The sequence below is a fragment of the Pseudorasbora parva genome, chromosome 14 (genome assembly GCF_024679245.1).
Source record: "Pseudorasbora parva isolate DD20220531a chromosome 14, ASM2467924v1, whole genome shotgun sequence".
Taxonomy (NCBI): domain Eukaryota; kingdom Metazoa; phylum Chordata; class Actinopteri; order Cypriniformes; family Gobionidae; genus Pseudorasbora; species Pseudorasbora parva.
Genome location: NC_090185.1, coordinates 1,045,266 through 1,072,821, shown reverse-complemented (window position 1 = coordinate 1,072,821; position 27,556 = coordinate 1,045,266). Strand labels below are relative to the sequence as shown.

Genomic DNA, 27,556 nt, shown 5'->3' with positions numbered 1-27,556 from the left:
CCAAACATGCCCTCATGACGCACACACATAGATTAGGCTGCAGTGTGTGTGTGTGTGTGTGTGTGTGTGTGTGTGTGTGTGACGCATGCTCCGCTGATCTCCCCTCCCCCTCAGCTCATCTGCTCCGAGTCCGCAGCCTCGTCGAAACACTCAGACACACACACGGCCGGAAAGACCAGAACGGAACGCGAGAAACGGCCGAGACAAAGATGAGAGAAGCGAACAGATCATGACTCTGATGTAAAGCATGGCAGACCGGACTGAGAGATAGACAGATAGAGGAGAGGGGGAGGGGTGGACGCAGAGAGACAGAGAGAGACAGACGGGAGGGAAATGGCCCTCTTACACGTCTCTGCAGTGAAGCTGCACATCCTGCACTGAAGATCATGGTAATCTATCGCAAATTAATCTGTTCCTATGTTGTGCCGTCCATCCATCATCTGTCCATCATCTGTCCATCATCACCCGTCTGCGTGTAACTCGCCTGACACATGTCCCTGATTCACACCGCAGGTGTCATGCGTGTGTGTGTGTGTGTGTGTGTGTGTTTGCTGTCCCGCACCACTCAATTCTAACCCACATCCTAAACGCGGCCTGTAGATCGTACACACATGCATTAAAAGATGCATTACCCTAAAAAGGTGTGTGTGTGACACAACATGCCTCACATTCTAGCATGCAGGCAACCCCTCTGAACACACACGTTAAGGTTAATGCATCTGTACATGCGCGTTCACAGCATGCTAGAAACTGTTTCCCTGAGACGAGGCACATGCATGTGTTCATGAAACACGCTTATTTAAGCGCAGGTTGAGATGCTTCGCTTTCTGGCGCGTCTGCGAGTGGCCTGTGTGTGTGTGTGTGTGTGTGTGTGTGTGTGTGTGTGTGTTTGTCAGTTCTAACCCACATTCTAAACACGGCCTGTAGATCGCACACATGCGCATGCTCCCCACAGGTAACACATGCGTTAAAAGATGCTTTACTCTTAAAAGGTGTGTGTGTGTGACACAACAAGCCTCGTCTCAGAGAAACACACATTCTAGCATGCAGTTTTGTACAGGCAAGTTAATGCATCTTTACACGCTTGTTCCTGGCATGCTAGAATGTGTTTACGGCTGGAGGTTGAGGTGCTGCGCTTTCTGACGCGTCTGGGAGTGGAGACGCTGCCTTCATTTCCGATGTATAATCTCTGTTGATTTGTCTGTGGTGTGCATGGCTGACCGTTTCCATCGGGCGCTGGTGTGTTTCTTCTCTTACTGTGATGTGTGTGGAAAGTGGGTCAGGCCGTCTCTCTCAGAGCGTTGTAAACAGACGTGAGCACTCACTCATGCGCTCGTGCTTTGGTTGTGTGCACGCAGCTGGATAAAAGCGAAGTGTCCACTCTCGGCCTGCCGCCCTCCGTGAGCCATGGCGGGTCGGATGGGAACATCAGCGTGGAGGCGGGATCGGACGGCGAGATCCAGAGGACACGAGCGGCGCTCGAACACCTGCAGCAGAAGATCCTGAAGATCACGGAGCAGATCCGCGTGGAGCAGGAAGCCCGTGACGCAAACGTGGCCGAGTATCTCAAACTGGCCCATAATGCGGACAAACAGCAGGCGTCGCGCATCAAGCAGGTGTTCGAGAAGAAGAACCAGAAGTCTGCGCAGACCATTGCACACCTGCACAAGAAACTCGAGCACTACCACAAGAAGCTCAAAGAGATCGAGCAGGTAAGGGATCTCTGTTGCATGCAAACTTTTGCAGTTCTCCAGAGTACACGGAGTCCGAAATTTTCGCACGTCAAAATATTCGAACTCACGTTATGTCAATCACGCTTGCACACTGCCTCCGAAACCTTCGTCCGTCCAAAAAAAAAAATTCAGAACAAGTTTGATATTCTGCGTTTTTCCCCCGTAACCCATTCATTCATACGCATCGGGCTCAGTGTGCAGGGTCTGTGTGCATGACACATTTTTCGGATCACAAATACGAAAAAACGCATGCGAAAATTTCGGACAAATGCAAAATTTCAGTGTGCAAATGCCTTAATGATGTGTTTTCTGCAGAATGGTCCTGCGCGGCAGCCTAAAGACGTTTTTCGGGACATGCAGCAGGGGCTGAAGGATGTCGGCGCAAACATGCGCGCGGGAATCAGCGGTTTCGGAGGGGGCGTGGTGGAAGGCGTGAAGGGCGGAGTCTCGGCGCTCACGCACACCGCTGTCGTCTCCAAACCCCGGGAGTTCGCCAGCCTCATTCGCAACAAGTTCGGCAGCGCAGACAACATCGCCCACCTGAAGGACAGCCTAGAGGACGGGCATGCGGAAGAGACGCCCAGAGCCCTGAGCGGCAGCGCCACGCTGGTCTCCAGCCCCAAATACGGCAGCGACGACGAATGCTCCAGTGCGACATCTGGGTCAGCGGCCGGGAGCAATTCGGGCGGGGCCGGCGGGGCCATGTCAGGGATGGGAGCCGCTATGGGCAGCCCTCGATTGGATGGCCATCACCACCACCATCACCACCACCATTCGTCGTCTTCCTCTTGGGATGCTCTGCTGGAAGGCCTGCAGGAGATTAAAGTCGGCCAGGTGCATATGGAGGACGCCATCGAGGACATGAAAGCGCAGCTGCAGAGCGACTACAGTTACATGACCCAGTGCCTGCAGGAGGAGCGATACAGGTAAAACAGCACTTTTTCCGGTAGCAAAATTCGATACTTGAATAAAAACTGAATCAAACTTTACTTCCGGTTCGATGCCGCAAGACATACACAGCACTGAATGAGCAACTGAACATGTCTAGAGACAGATAATCAAGCCTAAGGACCAGTCTGGTCATGTCTGAATTAGAAATGGCTCATTCGCTTCTTTTGTGATTCATTCCTTTCAAAGTTTGGATTGTGCTCATTTTGTCCTTCCCCAGTTTCTGTTGAAGCCAATCAAGCCTGCAGTCTCCCTCTCATTTACTGAAGCTTTCGCACCTCGATCGCCCCCCGGTGACCGGTCCCAATATAGCCGCCCCTCTGTGTTTTCTAATGGACGCGAGGCAAACTAAATAATAAAATTACACTTCAAAAATGTTTCCCCAAAGTTAGTTTATGTCACTGAAGGCAGTTATCATCACGATGATTTCATTTCAGGTGTTCGTTTTAAAAATAAGTTTACTTTGAGTTTATTTATTTCACACCAACATTATTAATTGTTCTGCATCTGCGAGAGTGTGGGCGGGCTTTTGATATCGCGACTCTACTTCCTGCGCTCTACTGCGCAACTCCGGTCCCAAAATCGCTACTGTGCAGACTCGGTCCCAAGATGTCCGCGCCGTGCAAGGGCGCCTGAAAGCTTCAAATCTGCCAAGCGGAAACGGATGATGTCGAGTCGTCCATATTTTTTTACGGTCTATGAAGCCAATACAGAAGTGACTTAAACTGCAGTTCCTCCACTGGCCACTAGAGCGGCTCCAGAAGCCGATACTGTAGTAATGTAAACTGCAGTTCCTCCTCTGGCCACTAGAGCGGCTCCTGAAGCCGATACTGAAGTAATGTAAACTGCAGTTCCTCCTCTGGCCACTAGAGCGGCTCCAGAAGCCGATACTGAAGTAATGTAAACTGCAGTTCCTCCGCTGGCCACTAGAGCGGCTCCAGAAGCCGATACTGAAGTAATGTAAACTGCAGTTCCTCCACTGGCCACTAGAGCGGCTCCTGAAGCCGATACTGAAGTAATGTAAACTGCAGTTCCTCCACTGGCCACTAGAGCGGCTCCTGAAGCCGATACTGAAGTAATGTAAACTGCAGTTCCTCCGCTGGCCACTAGAGCGGCTCCAGAAGCCGATACTGAAGTAATGTAAACTGCAGTTCCTCCACTGGCCACTAGAGCAGCTCCAGAAGCCGATACTGAAGTAATGTAAACTGCAGTTCCTCCACTGGCCACTAGAGCAGCTCCAGAAGCCGATACTGAAGTAATGTAAACTGCAGTTCCTCCACTGGCCACTAGAGCAGCTCCAGAAGCCGATACTGAAGTAATGTAAACTGCAGTTCCTCCTCTGGCCACTAGAGCGGCTCCTGAAGCCGATACTGAAGTAATGTAAACTGCAGTTCCTCCTCTGGCCACTAGAGCGGCTCCAGAAGCCGATACTGAAGTAATGTAAACTGCAGTTCCTCCTCTGGCCACTAGAGCGGCTCCTGAAGCCGATACTGAAGTAATGTAAACTGCAGTTCCTCCGCTGGCCACTAGAGCGGCTCCAGAAGCCGATACTGAAGTAATGTAAACTGCAGTTCCTCCACTGGCCACTAGAGCGGCTCCTGAAGCCGATACTGAAGTAATGTAAACTGCAGTTCCTCCACTGGCCACTAGAGCGGCTCCTGAAGCCGATACTGAAGTAATGTAAACTGCAGTTCCTCCACTGGCCACTAGAGCGGCTCCTGAAGCCGATACTGAAGTAATGTAAACTGCAGTTCCTCCGCTGGCCACTAGAGCGGCTCCAGAAGCAGCAGAATCTCACTGAGCTCGTTAAAATGTCCAACTTTACAGCAGAATAAAACATGTTTACAGTCTGAGACTAATTGTGGTTTTGGTCTATACGGCTTATTTTGCCCTTCATGACGACTGTGAGGGGGGTTACCTCAGACGAAATTATGGCAGTGTCAGAAGATTTGGCGCACAATCCTACAGTGTGACTCCTCCTACGACGACAGTCAAATATCTCGTTTTTTGTTTGACCAAAACGAGAACTAGAGATTTCTTTGTAGTCACTATTTCAATCCCACGTGCAATGCAGCTCACTGTCACCGAACGCATTCATTGATGATCTAAAACTCCCGACGAGTTTTCTTGTTTGCGTCCGTTTGTAGCGCGGCTTGACTATCGTACAGTCTGACATTAATGACAGCTGAGATCTTACAGTGGCGATTATTTTCGTACAGTCTGACAAGCAACATTCGCAAAGGAGTGTGCAGGAACCATTAAAGTTCTGCATAATTAAGGGTGTGGCCACTTTAAGTGACGGGTGGATAGCCATTTATCTGCCGTCTGTTAGTCATCGTGTTGCCTCAGCTCCGCCCATGTCCCGCCTCTTTGCCCATTTTCAGTTTTCTGGGTGTGACTGCGACGGCCAGTCTCTACGCTTTAGAATCCTATGGGTGGCATTACGGACACTACGTCTATATTTTTTTTACAGTCTGGTTGCTGCACATCATCAATACGGAACTTAAGTTTGATTCAGTTCGAACCGGCTCAACTGGTCACCGGCTTAAAAGAACGCTTCGCTCAATAATCAAACATCACTATTTTTCCAGAGCTAGATGTTCAGTTCGTGTGTCTTCTCTCTTTCCCCTCCAGATATGAGCGTCTAGAAGAGCAACTGAATGATCTGACGGAACTTCACCAGAACGAAATGAGCAATCTGAAGCAGGAGCTGGCCAGCATGGAGGAGAAGGTGGCGTACCAGTCGTACGAGAGAGCGCGAGACATCCAGGTGAGAGAGTTGTCCTGCTTGAATGTTGATTATTTATCCACATTCCCCATTGTTGCGGCTCCTCTTGTCCCAGTCTGTCAGTAACTTTTAGTTCCGTCTCTATAGCCCCTTTCACACTGCGATTCCGGCAAATACACGGATAATGCGACCCGGCATTTGTTCCCGGGCCGCTAGATTTGGTCCATTCACACTGCCAGCGAAATACCGTAATATGTGCGCTTTCACACACAACCCGTAACGGTCCCGGGTCGAGTCGACACGTGACATCCTGATGTGACGTATAACGGCGAGCGATCTCCGCTTCAGCGCGGATAGTAAGGAGCTCCGTGGTCTCGACTTGTGTCCAGTTTGCGCTCATTTCTGCTTGTTTAATTTTAGTTTCTCTTGTATCCGAACACTCTCTGCGTTTAAAACACAGACGAGCTCTTCTGGCACTGCAGGGTTGTGTTATTGAAGAAACAAGCTCTAGGAGTCGCACGATAACTACGCACACGCTGCGGCATTAGTTTCGGCTTTTGTTCACACAGCGCTCGTCCCAGGTCGAACCCCGCAATGTTACTAGGTCCCCGACCTGGGTTCAGTTCGGTAATCAATGCCGGGACGTGGTTGCTTTCACACAGAAGGCGACCCGGCAATGTTCCGGGAATATTGCGGCTCCGACGTGCAGTGTGAAAGGGGCTTATGAAGCCCCTCCTTCTGAAAAGCACACTGTGCTCTGATTGGTCGGCTGGAGCATTGTGTTGTGTTTAGTGTTTGGAAAATGTCTCGCCCCTTACCATAACTGGCAGTTTCAACACACTACTAACTAACTCAACCAGGCCCTGCCCCTTATTCTGCCTATGAATAATTATAATGAGGATTATTGGAAAGTACTTTAGATTTGGTAGGGATCACATCCAGGGATGTAGTGGAGGCTAAACGCACGTAAACGCCGTTTACGCACCTCCCAAAATTCAGAAATAGCGTTTACCCACCTCCAAAGTGCGTTTATCCACCTCTAAATAGAGTTCATCCACTTCTAAATAGCCTACAGTTCCTAAGCCATTGTAAATTAAGCTTGTGTCGTTTTAGTTTCATATTATTAATTTTCATTGGTTGTCTTTCATATCGTGCTGCAACTGTCAGTGAGAGTAGTGGGAAGTTCGGATCATTTTACTGACTCGGATCTTTGAGTCTCGCTCAGCAAAATGAACCAATCTTTTCTCTTCCCGTCTCTATGGGACTGACAGGAAGAACAAAAGACTCGGATCTCACCTGTCGATTCAGAATCAGAACAATCAGAACCCATATGTTGCGTAATGCGCACGTGCAGTCAAAACAAAGTGAACGAATCACTCTCTGAGACAACTCGGTAGTCCCGAGTCATATTAAAGATTCGTTCAAAATGAACGACTCACTCTCTGAGACAACTCGGTAGTCCCGAGTCATATTAAAGATTCGTTCAAAATGAACAAATCACTCTCTGAGACAACTCCGTAGTCCCGAGTCATATTAAAGATTCGTTCAAAATGAACGAATCATTCATGAACGACACGCAACCAAGATTCAAAAATGGATATCCAGAAATTTTCAAAATGACAATTATCCATTTGTAGTACATTTAATCAGCTTGTGACACTTTTCAATCACTTTTCAAGTGGACAAAGAGGCACTCTGGACAATGTTGTGATATTAATTAATCACAGGCAGCTGGTTTAATGTAGAGAGCATGTCGAAACCCTGTAATAAAGCTGTAATGATGCAGTGTATTTTGTGTTCAAATAGAACATTTTTGGTTTTCTTGTTTTTATAGTTTAGCAAAATCGTCTGTTAATGTCGGCAGCCATTAGGCTACACTTGTGGAAACTACAGTCCAACTTATATTGTCTGTTGATTAATCTTCTGTTGATTACAGAAACCAGAAACTGAGTTTTCTTTAAATTAAAATATGTGGCACCAAATTGATCCTTCTGTCGTTAATCTGCACCTGCCTCATTAGCAATTGGCAAAAACTGAAATCGACAACTATTTTGATAATCGATTAGTCGGCTTAAGTAATTTTTTAAGACAAAAGTCAAATTCTTTGATTCCAGCTTGTTTAATGTGAATATGTTCTAGTGTGTTCTCTCATATGTGCTCATATTAGCCACCTCGTAATAGTACGAGTTGCCGTGAGATCGGGCTGCATACACCGGTCGGCAGTGGCCCACCGTGACCACGATGCAGTCACCCAGAATTTATAGTTTACCCACCTCTTTTTTTACCACTACACCTCTGATCACATCGTTATCGAGCACAGCTGATTGGTTGCTTAGATCTGCAATGGGGGTTATTCCACTTTAAAATGAACATTTCCTGATCGTTTCCTCGCTCATGTCTTACGTTTTTTCAGTCGAAAAGATATTAAATTGAAGAAAACATTCCAGGATTTTTCTCCACATAATGGACTCCAGTGGGAACCAACGGTTGAAGGTCCGCAGTTTCAGAGGAAGAGCTTCAGAGGCTCTGATAATCCCAGAGGAACAGAGTCTGATCCAGACAAACCATCAGACTTTTTTAACACAAATAAACATTCATTCACTTTTTAACCTCAAAGGTGCAACCTCTGTGTTGTGATTCGTCACGGCGACTGACATCATCACGTGGGAAAGATCACGACGCAGGTGAAAAATGCCGACCCAGTGCTAAAACGAACGTGCAAAACAACAGTGGCGGACAATTTAAAGTGTGAGGAGAACATGAGAGAGAGTTTTTGGCACATTCAACTGCATCATGTGACCTTTCAGACATGATGACATCACACGCCGTGAAGAAGAACAACACTGAGTCGAACATTTGAGGTTAAAAAGTGATTAAATGTTTAGTAAATGTCAGATGGTTTGTGTGGATCAGACTCTATTCCTCTGGAAACATCAGAGTCTCTGAAGCTCTTCCTCATTGATTTGAGGAAGGTTCCCATTGAAGTCCATTATGAGGAGAAAAATCCTGGAATTTTTCCTCAACTTAATTTCTTTTCGACTGAAGAAAGAAAGACATGAACATCTTGGATGAGATGGGGAAATTATCAGGACATGCTCATTTTGAAGGGGACTTTAACATTGCCATCCCCATGCCAATCTCTCCGAGAGGGACGTTGGAGCTTGCATACTTGACGAAGTTCTGTACGTGTGTTTGTGTGCAGGAGGCCGTCGAATCCTGCCTCACCCGCATTACCAAACTGGAGCTGCAGCAGCAACAGCAGCAGGTGGTCCAACTGGAGGGCGTGGAGAACGCAAACGCACGAGCTCTGCTGGGGAAGCTCATCAACGTCATCCTGGCCCTAATGGCGGTTCTGCTGGTGTTCGTCTCCACCATGGCCAACTTCATCACGCCCCTCATGAAGACGCGCGCCCGCGTCGGTGCCACCCTCGCCCTGGCACTCTTCCTGGTCACATTGTGGAAACACTGGGATTGGCTTGAGCTGTGTTTGCTGCCCAGCTGAAAAACACAAACAAAACACACGCTCAGAACTAACTGTGACGCATCCCTCCTCTCCTACCAGAACTGGGTGAGAGCGTGAAGGATGTATAAGAAAGAGACAGTACGGAGACACATGGCCTCAACATTCCCCGTCTTTTCCTTCTGAATGGGTTTCTTTCCTGTTTTAGTCCACTGAGCTCATTTTTGCTTTAACTAATGAATGTTAAAACTGGTTCTTAGAGCGGACAGTCCAGGGGCCTATTGCACAAAACTCGGATAAGGGATTCATCCGGGATATCTTGGTGAGCTTGTCATCTGTATGCAAAATTTAGTCCACCGCTGTCGTGTAAACGTACCCTATAGGCACACTCACACCAAGAACGATAACGAAAGATAACTGTATATTAGCGGATAAACTGAGCCTGGATAACCAAAATATTCTGGCTTAATCCCTTATTCTAGTTTTGTGCAATAGGCCCCAGAGAATGGTCTTCTGCTGATGCATGGCTTTAATACCAACACACGGGGACATCCATAGGAACTTTGACACCAAAACTGTGTGGGAAAATGTGTTGCGTTTAGTTTGTTTTGTCTCTGTGGAACACAGTGTCTGTTATATATCTCATTACGGAGGACAGTGAAAACATTGTCATTGTTCAGTGATATTTGACTAGGGTGAAAAGGCAGACACATAACGCCAGTAGTGAAGAATCTATCCGTCATCAGAGCATTTTTGTAAACACAGTAATAGTGTAACACGCTCCATCGGCTTGATCACATTTCTCATATTTCTACCCGTTTGCTAAATCACACCACCACTGTATTCTTAATAAATACATTTGCAAATATAGGCTTTTGTTTTCATTAGGGCCTCCGTGTATTAGTATTAGTTTCTGGGTGAACATATTTTTGGCATTGGTGCACAATCTGCAATCCAGATGCAGATTTTAATCCGGATCAAATTCATTAATCCCAGGATGGATTACACTGAGTCACATGAACCAGCTCAAAATGATGAATAGTTAAATATTTGATAACTTGAAACACGATGATACACAACACGGTTTACGAAACAGTCTCCTTTCCACTAGGTTGATGATTCTGAGTTCGTCACAAATCTATAAATAAATCGTTCGGTTTACCGCATGATCGACATGTTAACGGCGCCACCTGGCGGTCAGATGTAGGTTTTACAACAGTTGGCAGATCCCTCGTTATCTTTCTAATGGTAAGCATGGGCTCCCTTTAATTAATATTATGCAAATACGTTTGACTGTGCCCGGAAAAAGGGAACGAGGACAGAATGGCTAAATCAGATGTCGTACGCTTAGATAAACGCTCTAATATTTTTATAGATCTATCATTTTCACATTTAACAGGGATAATAAACGCAATATTTAGTGTAGTTGACGGGCGACCGTCTGAGGTAATTTACGCGCTAAAATTACGCGCGCTTTTATAACGGTACATTTATTCAGTAAACAACAGAAACGAGTCCAGTTTGGACCAATATTCCTAGACGAATACAATGAGCACTTCTGGAGACGACATTGGATTTGACAAATGTTGTGAGTTTAATAATATTCATTCAGTTTTTTGGAGACGATTTAATGTTATATCAGAGCAAGTGGTGAAATAGGTGCTTTTTTAATGAATGTATGTAAACTATATACACATTTGCTTAATTTGGTGTTGTTTGTACATCCTTTCACAGGGTGGCCAACCGTGACCGTATTTAACAAACAAGATTTCTAGGTTAAATTATGTTATTCACAAATGTTTTTGTCATTCTGAACCTCTTTGACCTAAAAGTATTCAGGGATTTTTTAAGGTAATATTTCCTCAGTAAATTTGCATGTTCATTGTTGCAGGTAAACAAATATTTAATCTTTGATTTTTTTTTTTAATTATTAGCTTTTAATCAACCCAAGTTTATGGAACCTTAGGAGAAGGGAAAATGTTCAGGTGTTGTAACTTTTTTACATTTAAATGTTTATTTTAGAGTGACAAATTAATCTTTAAACATACAAATATCCTATACCAATTACACAAGATTAAGAAATTGCTGAACTTGATTTGTCTCTATGCCTATTCATCCAATCATCAATAATAGGCGCCTCAAGTATAAAACAGACATCACAAGGTTTCATGATTTTTTTTCTTTATTCACTATCATCAGAAAGATCCCACAAGATCAATAAAGTTGATAACAGGTGCTCTCACAAAACAGGACAAAGGTCAAGGGTAAGAGGTCAGCAGTCACACCCTTCCACTCAACACACACTCTCTCACACACAACTAAAGACATTCAGCGTCATAAGATTGTTCAGTCATTTACCACTGATGTAAATGAAGAGGCTTTCTCTGTTTTCCTGATTTTCGTCCCAAATAGAAAGAGAGTAGAAAAACAGTCGCAGTATCAAAGGTGAAGAATTCCTGATTCAGAGTGTTTGATGATCATATTGCTGTCGCATTTCTCTCCAGGATGAGCGTCCGTCTCTCTCTCTTCGACAGCAGAGGGACTCCAGTACTCAGTTTGTTTTTCCGTGTGTGTGTCCCTGCTGTTCTGGACCCTGCAGGTGAGTGTAGTTTGGTCCTGAATGCCCTGGGTAAAGTGTGACCGTGCCAGCAGAGACCAATCAATCTCTGAGTCTCACTGCTGATGTCAGGAACAGACCTCCAATGAGAGAAACAGGTAGAGAGAGAGAGGAAAGCGAGAGAGAGATAGAGAGACAGGTCTAAGAGGAGCGTTGCGTGTAGAACAGGATGTAGGCCTGAGTGCTGCAAACCTCCTCCACACTGCACACGTTCATCTCAGAGTCGTTACAGTGAACCCAGAAACCTGCAAGACAAACACGATTACTACGGCATGCACGCAGAACAACCACGGTGCATTTGAACCGCAGTCCGCTTCCTCTCATGTTTCTTAAACTGCAATGCATGAGTACTAGTGACACTAAGGAGTTAATAATGGAAAGTGTTGTTCACTCATGAAGAATTCAACCGCTTGCTTAAAGGATTAGTTCACTTCTAAATAGTCGTGTCTTTCTTTCTTTAGTGGAAAAGAAATGAAGGTTTTTGATGAAAACACTCCAGGATTTTTCTCCATATAATGGACTTCAATGGGCCTCAAACGGCTCAAGGGCCAAATGAGCTTCAGAGGGGTTTAAACGACGAATAAGGGTCTTATCTAGACAAACCATCGCCATTTAAACACAAAATAAAATAGTTTAAGTTTTATAAGCACATGCTGGCCTTGCTCCGTTCTGTGAGACGCGTTTGTGACGTTGAAAATGTCCCGCTTGACGAAGGCAGAAGTACCAAGTCAGTGTTTACAAATGTGTGGAAGGAGGACCATACACACACATTCAGACTTTGTGTCAGCTTATCGTTCAAAAACGTTTTTACGAACATTCGTAAACACAGACTCGTTCTTCCGCCCTCGTCAAGCGTGATCTTTTCAACGTAACGAACGTCACAGAACAGAGCAAGGCCAGCATTTGTGCTGATAAAACTTAAACTCCTTTATTTTTTGTTTAAATGAGCGATGGTTTGTCTAGATAAGACCCTTATTCATCGTCTGCTGTCGTTTAAAGCCCTCTGAAGCTGCGCTGAAACTCATTCGGCCCTTGAGCCGTTTGAGGCCCATTGAAGTCCATTATATGGAGAAAAATCCTGGAGTGTTTTCATCAAAAACCTTCATTTCTTATCCACTAAAGAAAGAAAGACAAGGACATCTTGGATGAGATGGGGGTGAGGAAACTATCAGTAAAAGTTTATTTAAAACTGAATTAATCCTTTAAAGGATTGGATGCTTAAAAATGATAATTTCCTGATACTTTCCTCACCTCTCTGTCTTTTTTCAGTCAAAAAGAAATGAAAGTTGAGGAAAACATTTCTCCACATAATGGACTTCAATGGGAACCAATGGTTGAAGGTCCAAATCAATGCAGTTTCAGAGGAAGAGCTTCAGAGGCTCTGATGATCCCAGAGGAATAGAGTCTGATCCAGACAAACCATCCGACATTTACTAAAAAAAACGAAACATTTATACTTTAAGCACAATTGCTCATCTTGCTCTGCAACGTGACACGGGTAATGTAATAACGTTGGAAAGGTCACGCTAGACATAGACTGAACTACTACCCCCATGTTTAAAAGTGTGGAGGAGGAGGACAGTTCTCATATTCTCAGTTCTCAAAACTCCATCTCATATTCTCCTCAATCTTCAAAACTGTCTGATATTGTCGGTTTACCGTTTTGTGTTTGTCTTCGCATGTTCAGTTTGTAAACACGAGGGCAGTACATTCCCCTACATTAGACGTGAAATTTCCAACGTGATTACATGATCCCTGACCCAAAGCAGCGCAAGACGAGCAATTGTGCTTATAGTATACATTTTTCTAGTTTGTGTGGATCAGACTCTATTCCTCTAAGAGTCTCTGAAGCTCTTCCTCATTGATTTGGACCTTCAATCGTTGGTTCCCATTGAATTCTATTATATGGAGAAAAATCCTGGAATGTTTTCCTCAAAAAACGTAATTTCTTTTCCACTGAAGAAAGAAAGGCATGGCCATCTTGTATGAGATGGGGTGAGGAAACGATCAGGAAATGTTCATTTTGAGGTGAACTAATCCTTTAAACCAAGGGTCGCAGTCATACCAATTGTGGCCTCGCTTGTCCAGAACTGCGACTCACCTCCTTCAGTGTTATAACAGTAGGCCGTGTAGTGCCCTGAGCCAAAGCCTTTCCCATGATGCATCACTACAGCAGATAGGTCATAGGTATAGGCTTCTCTCTGCGGCATCGGAGCGGCGTCCGAGCAGCAGTATGGTTGTATATTCAGGACCTGATCAAAAGCCACGTGGACGCCAATCTTCTCCCTGTGGTTCCGACCGGACCACCTGCAAACACAAGGACGGAGCCGTTAGCACGAGGCGGGTTCAAAGGAGTCGAGCTGAAACTTGGGAAGAGTTCAGACTGACCGGAAGCGTTTGAGGTGTAGCCGCAGCACCTGAGGTAAACGGCAGATGAGTAACTGCTTACAGGCCTCCGAAAGAGACAGGGGCTTATGGGACGATTTGCGGCGCTTTCCTGAAACGGAAAATTAAAGATAAATGCATCAACAACTGGGAGGAAGATCAATTCTTCAAGTATGCAAGCACTAGCTGGTATAAAAATGCTCTTTGGTCGATCGGATCACAAGTGGACGATGCTAAATACTGAGCTTGTCCAATTACAACCACTTCCAAAGATTGGATAGCTTGCGTACAGACTTAGCTACTGTGTAAACACTATGGAAAGCAAGCTAGCAAAACGGGATTTAAGCTTTGTCACATGGAGACCCAAGTTTGGTTTGAAGAGAAAAAACATCCTGATTTCTAACACACACACTCAAAGATATGAAAAAGCCCTTACATTACCTTACACAGACCCAGAAGAAATCAGGACAGAAGTGGACAGGAGAGACGGATTCAAACGGCAGGTGTAAGTGGGAATGTGTGATCCGATTGACCAAAACGCATCTTAACACCAGGTGTAAACAAGGCCTAAAAGAGATGCGCTTACTGTTGCAGAAGTTGCAGGCGTAAATGCAACCCTCCAAAGCTTCCGTCTCGGTGAACTTGGCGAGCATCTCCGACAGGGAGCAGCTCCGTTGACACGTCGCGGCGCTGGGCTTCTCCATGCGGTGGTATCGTTCTGGGAACTCTAGAGACAAATCCCAGAACGGCTCCACCGTGTTTGACTTGCGCTTGCAGGACAGACACGTTACCTTCAGGATAGAAACATGGATTATTCAATAATTCACCCAGCAAGTTAAAGGAACACTCCAGCGTTTTTAGAAATAGGGCTTATTCAACTTCTTTCCTACATTTAGATATGTGGCCAAATGCATTTGTGTCTCAGTGCATGCATTGTTTTAGTTTGGCAGGGTCGCCGCTAGCTTAGCCTTTAATGAATGGAATCCTATGTTGCCAGCTAGCATGTCCCGAGTAAAAGTGAACCAAAAAAAAAAAAAATCCTTCCCCATAATATAGTCTTAAGTCTAGAAAAATGTGTCACGCATGCATATTAATGAATGCTTTACGGGAAAAAAACACAAAACAAGACAAAATGACGTCTTTGAGTAGTGAGGATGATTTTAAAAAGAGAAGAAAGAGGAAATATTGGGTCCATCCACTCCTGCGATCATGAAGAGGAAGGAGATTTCCAGCTCATTATCAAGTGGGATTATCCGGGCCGATCCAAAGTTTACTTTAGTATTAGTGGCTCAGTTTGAAGCTTTGCTAGCGATACTGACACACATAATAAAAAGAAGAACACATATTTCCGAGACTGGCAGTATGTCTAAGGTATGGATCCGTGCACACGGTTTACAGGGACTTGTTGTGCAATAATTATAGCGGTGATATTTGTAGTATTTTTGATACAATAATATGAATCAAATGGAATGGAATCAAAATTCGTTTTTATGGATGCAAAAACGTAGAAAATCGAAACTGTTCAGATATATATAATTTTATTTTTGACAGACGAAAGTTTTGGAGGCAGTGTGGAAGCGTGATTGCCATAACGTGAGGTTGAATTTATTTTTTGACGGGCAAAAATTTTGCATGCCAATTTTGGCCTCGAGTCTTAAATGCGATTATTTGATCGATTCAAGATCTAAAAAAAAGGGGTGAGTTGCACGTCACCTGGCTGAGCAGCTGTCCGTGGAAGATAGTGTTGAGCACTTTGAGGACTTGTTTGGACAGTTTCCGTTGGGTGATGGGAATCAGGAAGTGTTTCTTAGGTCCGTCCGACTCCAGTTCCTGCTGGACTTTATCCAGAAGCTCGCACAAGAACTCCTGCGCATCCTGCTGGTCGTATCCGCGGAACGCTGGAATCAGGTTCCACACGGAATGCAGCATTGCGAAAGGCGATACCAGCGACCACCGGCCCGACCACATGACCCGGAAGAGCGTGTGCAACTCGTGACACAATGACATCTGCTGCCGGGATGAGGACCGCGGCTCTTTTGGTTGCACCAATTCCGCTGAGCTCAAACTTGGCAGGATGTTTTGTTTGCTCACCGGTGTGGTGGTAGCGGCACCCGTCTTCAACGCAGTGAGGGCCGCGGTCCCCCCAGAGTTCTTAGTCTTAGCGAGCAACTCCTCCGTCTCGCACAAATCCAGTGTGAGAAAACACTCCCGGAACTTCTGCAAGTGGCTCAGCACCTGGAGGATGGAGTTCATGTAGCACGTGTTGCCAAGATTGCGCAGTCCTGTGACTCCCGGCGCTAGTTTTCTGCGGCGCGACGACTGCGATGCGTGATAGCGGTGCAAGCGACCCGTGCTTCGTAGGGGTTTCCGCGAAAGAGGCTTACTGGATACCGAAAGTAGGGACTGTTTGGGAGCCGAAGGGAGTCGTTCCGGAGGGTCGCGGAACTTTCGAGGAATAAGGGCGAGTGTCGGACGTGGAGCTTGCGTGAGCAGCCGCGCGCTTTTCCGTGGCGGGACATTAGCTAGTTCGCCCATCAGCCGTTTCTTGACCTCCCTACGTTGTCTTCGCTTCTCCTCTCGCTCTTGCTCATGCTTTTCTTCGCGCTTTCTCTGTTCCTCTTGTTGCCGGCTCTTCCAGTGGCGCAAGGCACTTTGGAGGAGAGTTTTCCGTCGGTGCCATAATGCCATGTGCATGGCAGGACGCAAACCCGCGCCAATCTCACACACTCGAAGTCCGCCATCGGCCGTAGCCGACCGCAGAGATCGCTGACCTGGGCTGCGGACCGTCGATAAAGCCCCTCGGAGGAGCTTCAAGTCACCCTCGACGTTATCGTTCAACACGTAATCTCCGCACGCGAAACAGAACACGTCTAGTTCGCGTACGTCCATGGCTAGCGGATGCTGCGTCTGTTTGAAGTGGCTCAGAGAGTGTTCTTCCATGTAGCGTCCACACGCCACATGGGCGCACTTTAGACAAGCCCAAACTGACTCTGTGGTTTCGCAGTCCACGCAGCGCCACATTTGCGGGTTGAGGATGGAGTGGCCGTGGCCCAATCGTAGCCGCACCACATGCTTACAGCGATCCATTTCTCCCAACACGCATGAGCACTCGGAGTCAGGAACCACACGCCATGACCGCGCTCATCCTGAGGACAAGAGAGAGGCTACTTATAATAGTCATCAACACAACATCTGTAAAATCGTTGAAAAGCTACTCACTGTGAGAAACGGTAAGCTTCAGCATCAGAGCGGATGTGTCCCGCTGCCGTAGAGTTTAAAGGACTTCATAACGCTGACGAAAACTGTGGACGAAAAACGCACTTTACTTACTTGTGAAATCAAACACTCCTGATCTGTATAGCTAACACTTATCAAGAACTTGACGTTCTGGGAAGGTTCTCTCAGCGTTCTTCCGGTAACGTTATCTGGTCTATTAATGCTGCATTCACGTGCTATCGGAAATTTGATAATTCCTACTTCTGAAGTCGTGATTACGAGCTCATGCAATTCAAATTTTAAAATAGGAGGGCGTTCATGTGCAATTTTTACCTAGGAAACTCATTTTTACGATAATTCCGAGAGCACGTGAATGCAGCATAATAGCGTTCTCAAAATGTTTAAACATTTTGTAAAAACATTTACTGGTCAGTTGTACGTTTGGCACTTTAAAAAAAAAAAGTTACGACTTGTTTCGGAACGTTCCAATAATATTCAAAAGTAACGTTCCCACAATATTTTAACATTCGCACTACCAAGAAGGAAAAAAACATTAAGTAAAAAAATAAAAATGTTTTGAGAGCATTCAGAAATGTTTTCATAACTTAGCTAGATGTTTGTCCTGCATTATATGCACTGTGTGTGTATATTTGAGAGTGCGTGATTGTGTATACAAGAATTAGTCTTTAGTATTTGAGTGTTTCTCTGTGTTTGTCACACAATGCCGTGTGCGTGTTATGAGAGTGTGTCTCTGTTGTTTGAATGTTTGTGTATATATGTGTGTGTGTGTGTGCTAACCCGCTAGCGCTACTTACAGAACAAAAGACGCTCCGCCGGGAGACACGCGGAATTCGCGGTAGCGGCGGATCCGGGAGGTTCCAGTACCGGCGGTTAATCGGTGCGTTTGTGCGCGTGTTTATACCGGCGCGAGAGATCTGTTACTTTAAATCCGTGGAACAAAAACCAGAAAGAGCCGCAGCCACAGAATAAAAACTCACACTGAAAACCCCCCGATCAGCTTTTAACCGGGCCCTCCGCGCGAGTTCTCCACAAAACAGCCGGTAAATATGTTTGACGGGTAAAATGACGGTTAATATTAGCGGGGTTTTTTTCACACTCGCTTTCGGCTGTTATTTACCGCCATCATCCGCACGCGCGAGCTGTCACCATTTTCGGTTCAACCAAACTCGCCCAGCGCCGGCGTCACTGCGCTCTGATTGGCCGAGGAGCGATCAATCTCCTCGCCACGTTGTTCTGATTGGTTGAGATGGCGGACTCTGGCCGGCTTTTGGAGACGTCCGTCAGGTTTTTAAAGCTCCAGAGGCGGGGTCAGATGAAAAGATTAACCTCGGACAAATCACGATCAGATTTATTTTGCACTAAAATCATAAGAAGTGCATATAAAACTAATACACTGATTATATTCAAAATATAAACTGCAAAAAGACTAACGTATGGACTTTACAGTAAAGTAACGTGCCTGAGGCACCGCTTACCCAGCATGCTTTGCGACTGTAGTTAAATCCTAAATCAGAGTTTGAACTGGCTAAGATTATAAAATTGAGTGAATGGGGTATTTAGTAACTTATAGTTTACATTTCAAGATAACGTGATCACAAAACCAGTCATAGTGTTAATTTATTAATTAAATAATCTTTCCATTGGTTTGTTTGGTTAATATTTGGAATCTGAGGGTGCAAAAAAATCTGAATTTTGAGGAAATCTCCTTTAGTTGTCCAAATGAAGTCCTTAGCCTTGCATATTACTACTAATAATACATTTATGGTATATTAACAAAACATCTTAATGGAACCTGATCTTAATATCCTAGTGATTTTTGGCATTAAAGAAAAATTGATAATTTTGACCCATACAATGTATTGTTGGCTATTGCCACAGATATACCCGTGAGTATGTTGTGTATGTGTTGAGACATTTAGTCTCAGATATGTCGAATATTGTGTTATTTGGTCATTAATTTAGAATTTTCAAGCTTGATCTCCTAAAATAAACAACACAATGTGAATCATATGGGAACATTCTTTAATGCAAAGCAAATGTTCTGTTATAAATGAAATATTGTAAAGTTAAATCATGCTATTTCAAGCTCTGGAAGGCTGGAATTCCTCCTCAGTGTGTTCTGCTCATGCATATTCATATAAATGGCTGTTCACTAGCCAATAATCTGCGCCCTCGTCTGTTCTGCATTTGTTAAATGCAAATGTGCGGCTCTTTTTCAAACATCAGAGCTGACGTTCTTCAAGCGAAATCATCATTTTGAACGAAATCTGCCCCAGAACTAAGGGGTGTTCCGCCTTTAAGCGACTGAATCTCTTAATCAATGGAATAGTTTATCAAACCACAAAGTTTAAGCACAATGCCTTTTATTACAAGGCAAACTGTCATGAAAGTGTCAAACATCACGGGTGATTTACAGCTCGTCTGTACACAGGGTTTCTGCAGCGCATGGTTTAATGTAGAGTGTATGAAATCGGGTTTATTAATTGTTCTGGCCTCTGATTTAATGATTAAATGTGACTCTCGTTGATCTTCGGAACACAAATGAAGATATTTGTAATGAAATGGACAGATTTCTGTCCTCCATTGACAGGCTAAGCAACTTCCACTGACATGTTTATAAAGAGAAACGTATCCGTACGGATGGAGCGGATTATTCCAGATGTTCTGAAGAGACTCCGTGGCTTTATATGAGGAAGGAAAGTCTGACGGGTTTGGGCGACATTAGGGCGAGGAAATGATCCCAGGATCCTCATTAATGGAGAACTGGCCCTTTAAGAGTCGGACCGGCTGTTGGTTTATTCAGACGAGACGTTCTGCATTATACAGTAAATTACCGTTTTATGAACGCTTCCGTCCACCTCTAATGCCATGATATTGAACTAAAGACTTTCTGCTCCAGTCTAAGACTTGTGGAAACCCTGCTATAATGTGTGTTGTTTTGTTAATTTGCTCATTTTGTGTGTTTGCTCTCGTGTTTAGTGGCAAATCAATTTTATGACTGACTTTTGATCTGAAATACTGAAAACAATAGTTTATGATTCTACCTCAGCATTGATTTTAAAGGCTCATAACACACACACACACACACACACACACTCTCTCATGTTAATCTGGAGTATCTATAGAGTCGTGTTGCTCCTTCATATCCCACAAGAGTCTTTAGTTTATCATATTTATAAAAGAGACAGATACACTGAACCGATTCTTTCTGAAAACAGCTGAGTCTGTGGAGGCGTGCAGTGGGCGGAGCTAAAGACACACACACACACACACACACATACACACACACACACACACACACACACACACACACTTCTTTACTGACATTGTTTATCTTGTGTCTAAAAACACAACGCCAGCTCCGCCGCTGTCTCCCTTAACCCAAACCAAGCTCGTTGATGTGTGTGTGTGTGTGAGTTTGCTCATCCGGGTGCCCATATAAGGAGTTCCGCCCTTGATGATGTCACACAGGGCCGAAGAAAAACCCCTTTCCGAGCCTTGTGTGAATCCTGAAGGAGTGTGTTTGGCAGAATTACTCGTGTTTTGAACCTTTGTGTGTGTTTATCATGCGATCGACTCTTGAACTGTGAATTCGGCAGAATGCCGGAAACGGCTTTAGACCCGCCCCTTAATAAAAACATCCAAGATTCAAAATAAACCGTTTATTTTACAAATTCTAATTTACACAGAAAATAAGCAAAATAACACAAACACAACAGAAAGGAGAAATGTTCTCGTCACTTATACAGTTCTCTAGTGTGTCATGGGTCTCAGCTGAAGTGTGTGTGTGTGTGTGTGTGTGTGTGTCTCAGCTGAAGTGGGTATGTGTCTCAGCTGAAGTGTGTGTATGTGTGTGTGTCTCAGCTGAAGCGTGTGTGTGTGTGTGTGTCTCAGCTGAAGTGTGTGTGTGTGTGTGTGTGTGTGTGTCTCAGCTGAAGCGTGTGTGTGTGTGTGTCTCAGCTGAAGTGTGTGTGTGTGTGTGTGTGTGTGTCTCAGCTGAAGCGTGTGTGTGTGTGTGTCTCAGCTGAAGTGTGTGTGTGTGTGTGTGTGTGTGTCTCAGCTGAAGTGGGTATGTGTCTCAGCTGAAGTGTGTGTATGTGTGTGTGTCTCAGCTGAAGCGTGTGTGTGTGTGTGTCTCAGCTGAAGTGTGTGTATGTGTGTGTGTCTCAGCTGAAGCGTGTGTGTGTGTGTGTGTCTCAGCTGAAGCGTGTGTGTGTGTGTGTGTCTCAGCTGAAGTGTGTGTGTGTGTGTGTGTGTGTGTGTGTCTCAGCTGAAGCGTGTGTGTGTGTGTGTCTCAGCTGAAGTGTGTGTGTGTGTGTGTGTGTGTGTGTCTCAGCTGAAGCGTGTGTGTGTGTGTGTCTCAGCTGAAGTGTGTGTGTGTGTGTGTGTGTCTCAGCTGAAGTGGGTATGTGTCTCAGCTGAAGTGTGTGTATGTGTGTGTGTCTCAGCTGAAGCGTGTGTGTGTGTGTGTCTCAGCTGAAGTGTGTGTGTGTGTCTCAGCTGAAGCGTGTGTGTGTGTGTGTCTCAGCTGAAGTGTGTGTGTGTGTGTGTGTGTGTGTCTCAGCTGAAGCGTGTGTGTGTGTGTGTCTCAGCTGAAGTGTGTGTGTGTGTGTGTGTGTGTCTCAGCTGAAGCGTGTGTGTGTGTGTGTCTCAGCTGAAGTGTGTGTGTGTGTGGTGTGTGTGTGTCTCAGCTGAAGCGTGTGTGTGTGTGTGTCTCAGCTGAAGCGTGTGTGTGTGTGTGTCTCAGCTGAAGTGTGTGTGTGTGTGTGTGTGTGTGTCTCAGCTGAAGTGGGTATGTGTCTCAGCTGAAGCGTGTGTGTGTGTGTGTCTCAGCTGAAGCGTGTGTGTGTGTGTGTCTCAGCTGAAGTGTGTGTGTGTGTCTCAGCTGAAGTGTGTGTATGTGTGTGTGTCTCAGCTGAAGCGTGTGTGTGTGTGTGTGTCTCAGCTGAAGTGTGTGTGTGTGTCTCAGCTGAAGTGTGTGTATGTGTGTGTGTCTCAGCTGAAGCGTGTGTGTGTGTGTGTGTGTGTGTGTGTGTGTGTGTGTCTCAGCTGAAGTGTGTGTGTGTGTCTCAGCTGAAGTGTGTGTGTGTGTGTGTCTCAGCTGAAGTGTGTGTATGTGTGTGTGTCTCAGCTGAAGCGTGTGTGTGTCTCAGCTGAAGTGTGTGTGTGTTGTGGGTCTCAGCTAAAGTGTGTGTGTGTGTGTCTGTCTCTCAGCTGAAGTGTGTGTGTGTGTGTGTGTCTCTCCGCTGAAGTGTGTGTGTGTGTGTCTCTCAGCTGAAGTTTGTGTGTGTGTGTGTTGTGGGTCTCAGCTGAAGTGTGTGTGTATATGTTGTGGGTCTCAGCTGAAGTGTGTGTGTGTGTGTGTGTGGTCTCAGCGCACCCCGCTGCCCGGCAGCACCTGCTGCTTGCGGACTCTGCTGAAGAGCTCCAGGTATTGGCTCATGGTGTCCATGCAGTCCACAGGAGCGCTCAGGCCCTCGGGTCTGCTGCTGAAGAGCGAAGGCAGCTCCGGAGCGTTCGAGCCCAGGAAGCTCTGCATGAACTCCTTCATGAGGTTCCAGCAGTCTCCGGGGATCACACACGCGCAGTACTCCACCTACATACACACACACACACACACAGCGCTGTTAGCATCCAACCAGAGATACGATAGGGCTTCTGACGCACAACACACACATTCATTAAAAGCCAGTCCACACCGATATACTACCGTAAACGGTTCACAGCTCGAGCTTTAGCGAGACTTTTCTCACCGTATATGATTTAATAACTCTATTCAATTTAGTCTGAGGCCAGTCCGACTGTTTCAAATCATTTTTATTCAGTTTATAAATATATTTTTTTACAGATGGTACTTTTTCATAAATTTAGAATAAATGTTTGTACAAAATTAATTTGTGAATCATGACGTGCTGGTGAAAAGTTAACATGCAGATTTATCATGCAAATTTGTGGTTGCATACAGTAAATGAAAGGGATTTTGGCGTACGTTTGTTTTCAGTTGATTCTACGTTTCTCGCAAATTTAGAATAAATGTTCGTACGAAAGTAATTTATGAATCATGATTTATTGGTAAAAGAGTTAGCATGCAGACTTTACACTCGACTTCTAGTGGCGCACACTTAGGGAACAAAAGTGATTTTGGCGTACGTTTGTTTTCAGTTTCTCATGTTTTTACGTAAATTTGTTATTTATTAATCATGATAAGTTCGTAAAAAGTTAACATGCACATTTTTATGAACAAATTTGTGTGGCGCACAAATGTGTGTATAATGATGTTTTTTTAGTTGTTCCTAAGTTTTTTTTCTTCATAAATTTAGAATTAATGTTAGCATGAAAGTTATTTATGAATCACCATTTGTTCGTAAAAAAAGTTAGCGTGCACATTTCACACTCAATTTCGTGTGTTGCACACTTAGGGAATGAAAGGGATTTTAGCATACGTTTGTTTTCAGTCGTTCCTGCTTTTTTCGTAAATTTGTAATAAATGTTACGTACGAGAGTTGCCGATAATTCACGATTTGTTCGTAAAGAAGTTAACATGCAGATTTTTTTGTTGTTCCTACGTTTAAAGGAACTTTCTGATAAATGTTCGTACGAGTTGCTGATGAATCGTGATTTGTTCGTAACAAGCTGGCATGCAGATTTCTCATGCAAATTTGTGGTTGCATACAGTGAATGAAAGTGATTTCGGCGCACATTTGTTTTCAGTAGATTCTACATTTCTCGCAAATTTAGAATAAATGTTCGTACAAAAGTTATTTATGAATCATGATTTATTTGTTAAAAAGATAGCATGCAGATTTACACTCAATTTTGTGCGTCGCACAGTTAGGGAATGAAAGTGATTTTGGCGTACGTTTGTTTTTGTTGTTTCTACGTTTCTCGTAAATTTAGAATAAATGTTCGTACGAGAGTTGCCGATAAATCGTGATTTGTTCATGAAAAAGTTTCCACGTACATTTCATGCACAAATTCGTGCTTGCACTTAGAAAATCAAAGTTTTTTTTGAAAGTTGTTTTTAGTTCCTACTTTTTTTTCATTAAATTTGTAATAAATGTTCGTACGAGAGTTGCCGATAAATCACGATTTGTTTGTAAAGAAGTTAACATGCAGATTCCGCATGCAAATTAATGCGTACGCACACTTAGATAAGTGAATCTTGCGGGGTTTTTTTGTTCCTACGTTTTGCGTAACTTTCGTACGAGTTGCTGATGAATCGTGATTTGTTCGTAATTAAGCTAGCATGTGTCGTACACTTGAGCGCATTCATCCCCACCTCGACGGAAATGCCTCTGGCGCTGGAGCTCATGGCGACAGTGCCGATCTTCACCAGGAAGTCGCAGTAGCGATAACGGGCTCCGCGACTCTCCACTTTATGGCCTTTGGCGTTCTGGAAGTGACTCTTGAGCTTCACCATCAGGACGTCGAAGTTAGCGTCGGCGCTGAGGCCCGGTCCGCCCTCAAACAGAGCCATGCAGCTCAGCGGTGTCTCTGAATTGTGCATGACGTACAGAAGCTTAGACGGCTGACCTAGAGAGAGAGAGAGAGAGAGAGAGAGAGAGAGAGAGAGAGAGAGAGAGAGAGAGAGAGAGAGAGAGAGAGAGAGAGGTTTGACATGCTGATATACAGCGTGGTCAGATCTGGACAGTCCCTCAGCTCATCTACTCGAGTCCTGTACTGAAGTTCACTGTTTGAGTCTCTGTGCTTTACTGGAGTATTATTTTTTCTGTAATCTTCTGACTTTAACTTCACTCCATCTGAAAGACAAATATCGTCCTCTTTACTCCACTACATTTCTATCAAGGTCCTCGAAGTGGAAAGTCGTTTCTGTCGCAGCTTTGAAAGTCAGTGATGATTTTTTTCTTCTTTAAAAGGTGTTTGGGTTTTTGCAGAAAGCCTTTCAGGAATCACTCTTGTAGAGTCTCGTGAAGTTCAATGATTTCACAGCATTTATTAAACACTGATTTATAGTTTAGAGCAAAATGGAAGAAGACGGATGTCCAAATGCTCATTTAGTGGAGGATTCCCATAAACAAAGTTGATTCTGTCTTCAGTGAAGGTGAACAGTGTGAGAATATCAGATGTGTATCAGTGTATTGGATCCGTGCATTCGGCCTTAAAGTGACAGCAGCTTTGTAACTTTTCTACAAGTATTTAAATGAGTTTAAGTTAGTCGTCTGCTAGTGTGTCAGATGGAGCGTCACTGACTGGCTTAAACCATGATGGCATAATGTGCATTTATACAACTATAATACAATAATGCAGCGACATAAAGAAGGACATTTTGATACTTAAAGGACAACTCCGGTAAGAAATGCCCCTCGGGGTGATTAACAGATGGTCAGCGAGTAGATCGTTCTCTGGGATGCGTTTTCATGAAAATCGAATGTAAAGAGTTTTATCTCTAAAACAGATTAGCTTATAGCACTAGTCTATGAGGCACAGGGTAGTGAAATTAAACCGCTAGTTAATACCACTAACAAGGCTCAAAATATCCTCACACTAACACGGCAGCATAATGAGGGTCCCTACATGCAGACCAAAGCACTGAGAACTTTGTAAGTGTACAAACAGTTTAATAAGAAGATACTTTATAAAGACAGTACATTACGCGTTTACCGACGGCAGCCATTTTGGAACTCAGTCTCGACGAGTCGAGCCACGAGCGCTGTGCTAAGTGATGAACTGTGACTGAGTCTCATATGGGCTGTTGTTTCCGGAAGAAAGCACTGAACGTGACAGAGAAAATAAATAAATATAAATAAAAATGTCCATGTTATTAGATTTCACAACCTTAATTTCTATCGGCCAGCTCTCTTAGCACAGCGTTCGTAGATCGACTCGTCGAGATTGTTTTCCAAAATGGCTGCCGTCTGTAAACGTGTAATGTTCTGTCTTTATAAAGCATCTTCTTATTAAACTGTTTGTCCTCTTATAAAGTTCTCAGTGCTGCGGTTTGCGTGTAGGGACCCTCATTATGCTGCCGTGTTAGTGTGAGGCTATCTTGAGTCTTGTTAGTGGTATTAACTAGCGATTTAATTTCACTTATTCTGTGCCCCATAGACAAGCGTTATAAGCTAATCTGTGTTCAGAGATAAAACTCTTTACATTCGATTCTTCTGTACTTTTACTTACGTAAAAATCTGTTTTTACACTTGTAACGGAGTTATATTTGACCAGAAGTACTTTTACTCAAGTAATGAATTTGTGTACTTTGTCCACCTCTGATCATAGTTTCCATGGTAACAGTGTGCCGCGGTTACCGGTGGCGTTTCCGGTGGCGTGGTACGTCTCGCAGTCCACCCAAAAGTTTCCCTGTTTAACGGCTCCAAGTTGCTCCAGCTTCTTGTGCAGCGCATCCACCGTCTGCTGGACACTCTTGCCCTCGGACACCGGCACCTGACACACACTGACACACACACACACACACACTAGATGTTACAGTAGAAACATGGCTGCACAAAATGGCGTCTTCACTTTAAGGGGACCTGCGGTGTGTGTACTAAACGGCTCATTCTGTGGTAAAAACATACTGCCGTTTGCAGTGCATTAGAACGTTGTTTTCACGTCGCATCTTCATTATAGAAATGTATTGTTTGCATACTCTGGTAAATACACACAATGTAGTATACTATACAGGGACAAAACCAGCCCGCAGTCATCCATCGGTGTGTAGTTTGCTGGCTTTTCCTCTTCTGTTGGAATTTTCCCACACGCAAATATAGACCAATCGAAAGGCAGTTTAGGAAATACGCCATGGCCAACGAGTGATTAGGATGGTGTCATGTGACTGCGTTGTGGTTCGTTTCAACTGGTTCGGACCAAAGCAATCAGTGTGGTGTGATAAGTAACCAAAAAAGCTGAAAAATGCAACAATGTATAATTGTTTGCCCTTCGGACCAGAGATGTAAAAGCACCCTTATATTACATTTCAGACAGATACCTCCAAAAATATTACACACTGCACCTTTAATTTAAACACAAGTTTCTGTATACTAAAACGATTTAAGATCTTTAGTTTTATTCCCGAGGCCTCTCAGTTCAGTCAGCACAACACAAGTTTTATAAGCACTCAAAACGACACGTAAAAACAACATTTATTATACAAAATTATGAAAACAAAAGTGTTATTCTCACCACGTTACACCCATTTCTTTGCCGCGCACTGTCCCGTGTTTACTTCCGGATCAATCCGGCTTTCGTGACTAACACAAAATCAGTTTAAAAGGGGACATTTTAATCGGAATGCACACAAATATCCGTAATTATCTATAAAACTTAATAAAACGGTCGCAAGTGCGTTATAAATAAAATCTATTATTATTAATATTATTATGAAATGCGCCGTGACGTCGTTTGATCGCGACACCGCTCGGAAGTAAACAGAGTGACGAACGCCGGTCTGAGATCAGTTTTTACGAGAGCACGTGATCAGCGCTCGCTCC

The 27,556-nt window shown here is 44.4% G+C and overlaps 3 protein-coding genes across 7 annotated transcripts; 1 reads left to right on the top strand and 2 right to left on the bottom strand.

The window, feature by feature from the left end:
* Window positions 1-81: 81 nt before the first annotated feature.
* tmcc2 (transmembrane and coiled-coil domain family 2) lies at window positions 82-9,737 on the top strand. Its single transcript, XM_067415140.1, has 5 exons — window positions 82-389; window positions 1,359-1,712; window positions 2,049-2,659; window positions 5,316-5,451; window positions 8,612-9,737. The coding sequence occupies exons 1-5, from the start codon at window positions 387-389 to the stop codon at window positions 8,909-8,911; spliced, it is 1,404 nt and encodes a 467-aa protein (XP_067271241.1). The 5' UTR covers window positions 82-386; the 3' UTR covers window positions 8,912-9,737.
* Window positions 9,738-11,171: 1,434 nt separating this feature from the next.
* Window positions 11,172-18,345, bottom strand: usp49 (ubiquitin specific peptidase 49). Of its 3 annotated transcripts, none has more exons than XM_067415138.1 (7): window positions 17,903-18,345; window positions 17,091-17,173; window positions 15,585-17,035; window positions 14,458-14,662; window positions 13,875-13,983; window positions 13,588-13,793; window positions 11,172-11,731 (listed from the first exon to the last, which is right to left on the bottom strand). In XM_067415138.1, exons 3-7 carry the CDS (start codon window positions 16,956-16,958, stop codon window positions 11,628-11,630), a joined length of 1,998 nt encoding a protein of 665 aa, XP_067271239.1. In that variant the 5' UTR covers window positions 16,959-17,035; window positions 17,091-17,173; window positions 17,903-18,345; the 3' UTR covers window positions 11,172-11,627. The 3 variants fall into 3 exon arrangements, with proteins under 3 accessions (XP_067271239.1, XP_067271238.1, XP_067271240.1); XM_067415137.1 differs by having other exon boundaries at window positions 15,585-17,017; XM_067415139.1 differs by having other exon boundaries at window positions 15,585-17,017; window positions 18,086-18,345.
* A 3,584-nt stretch (window positions 18,346-21,929) lies between these two features.
* Window positions 21,930-27,420, bottom strand: med20 (mediator complex subunit 20). 3 transcript variants are annotated; one of them, XM_067415135.1, is made up of 5 exons: window positions 27,249-27,420; window positions 26,375-26,520; window positions 24,388-24,641; window positions 22,472-22,704; window positions 21,932-22,432 (listed from the first exon to the last, which is right to left on the bottom strand). In XM_067415135.1, the coding sequence occupies exons 1-4, from the start codon at window positions 27,260-27,262 to the stop codon at window positions 22,480-22,482; spliced, it is 639 nt and encodes a 212-aa protein (XP_067271236.1). In that variant the 5' UTR covers window positions 27,263-27,420; the 3' UTR covers window positions 21,932-22,432; window positions 22,472-22,479. The 3 variants fall into 3 exon arrangements, with proteins under 3 accessions (XP_067271237.1, XP_067271236.1, XP_067271235.1); XM_067415134.1 differs by having other exon boundaries at window positions 21,935-22,704; window positions 27,249-27,414; XM_067415136.1 differs by lacking the exon at window positions 27,249-27,420 and having other exon boundaries at window positions 21,930-22,704; window positions 26,334-26,472.
* Window positions 27,421-27,556: the final 136 nt, after the last annotated feature.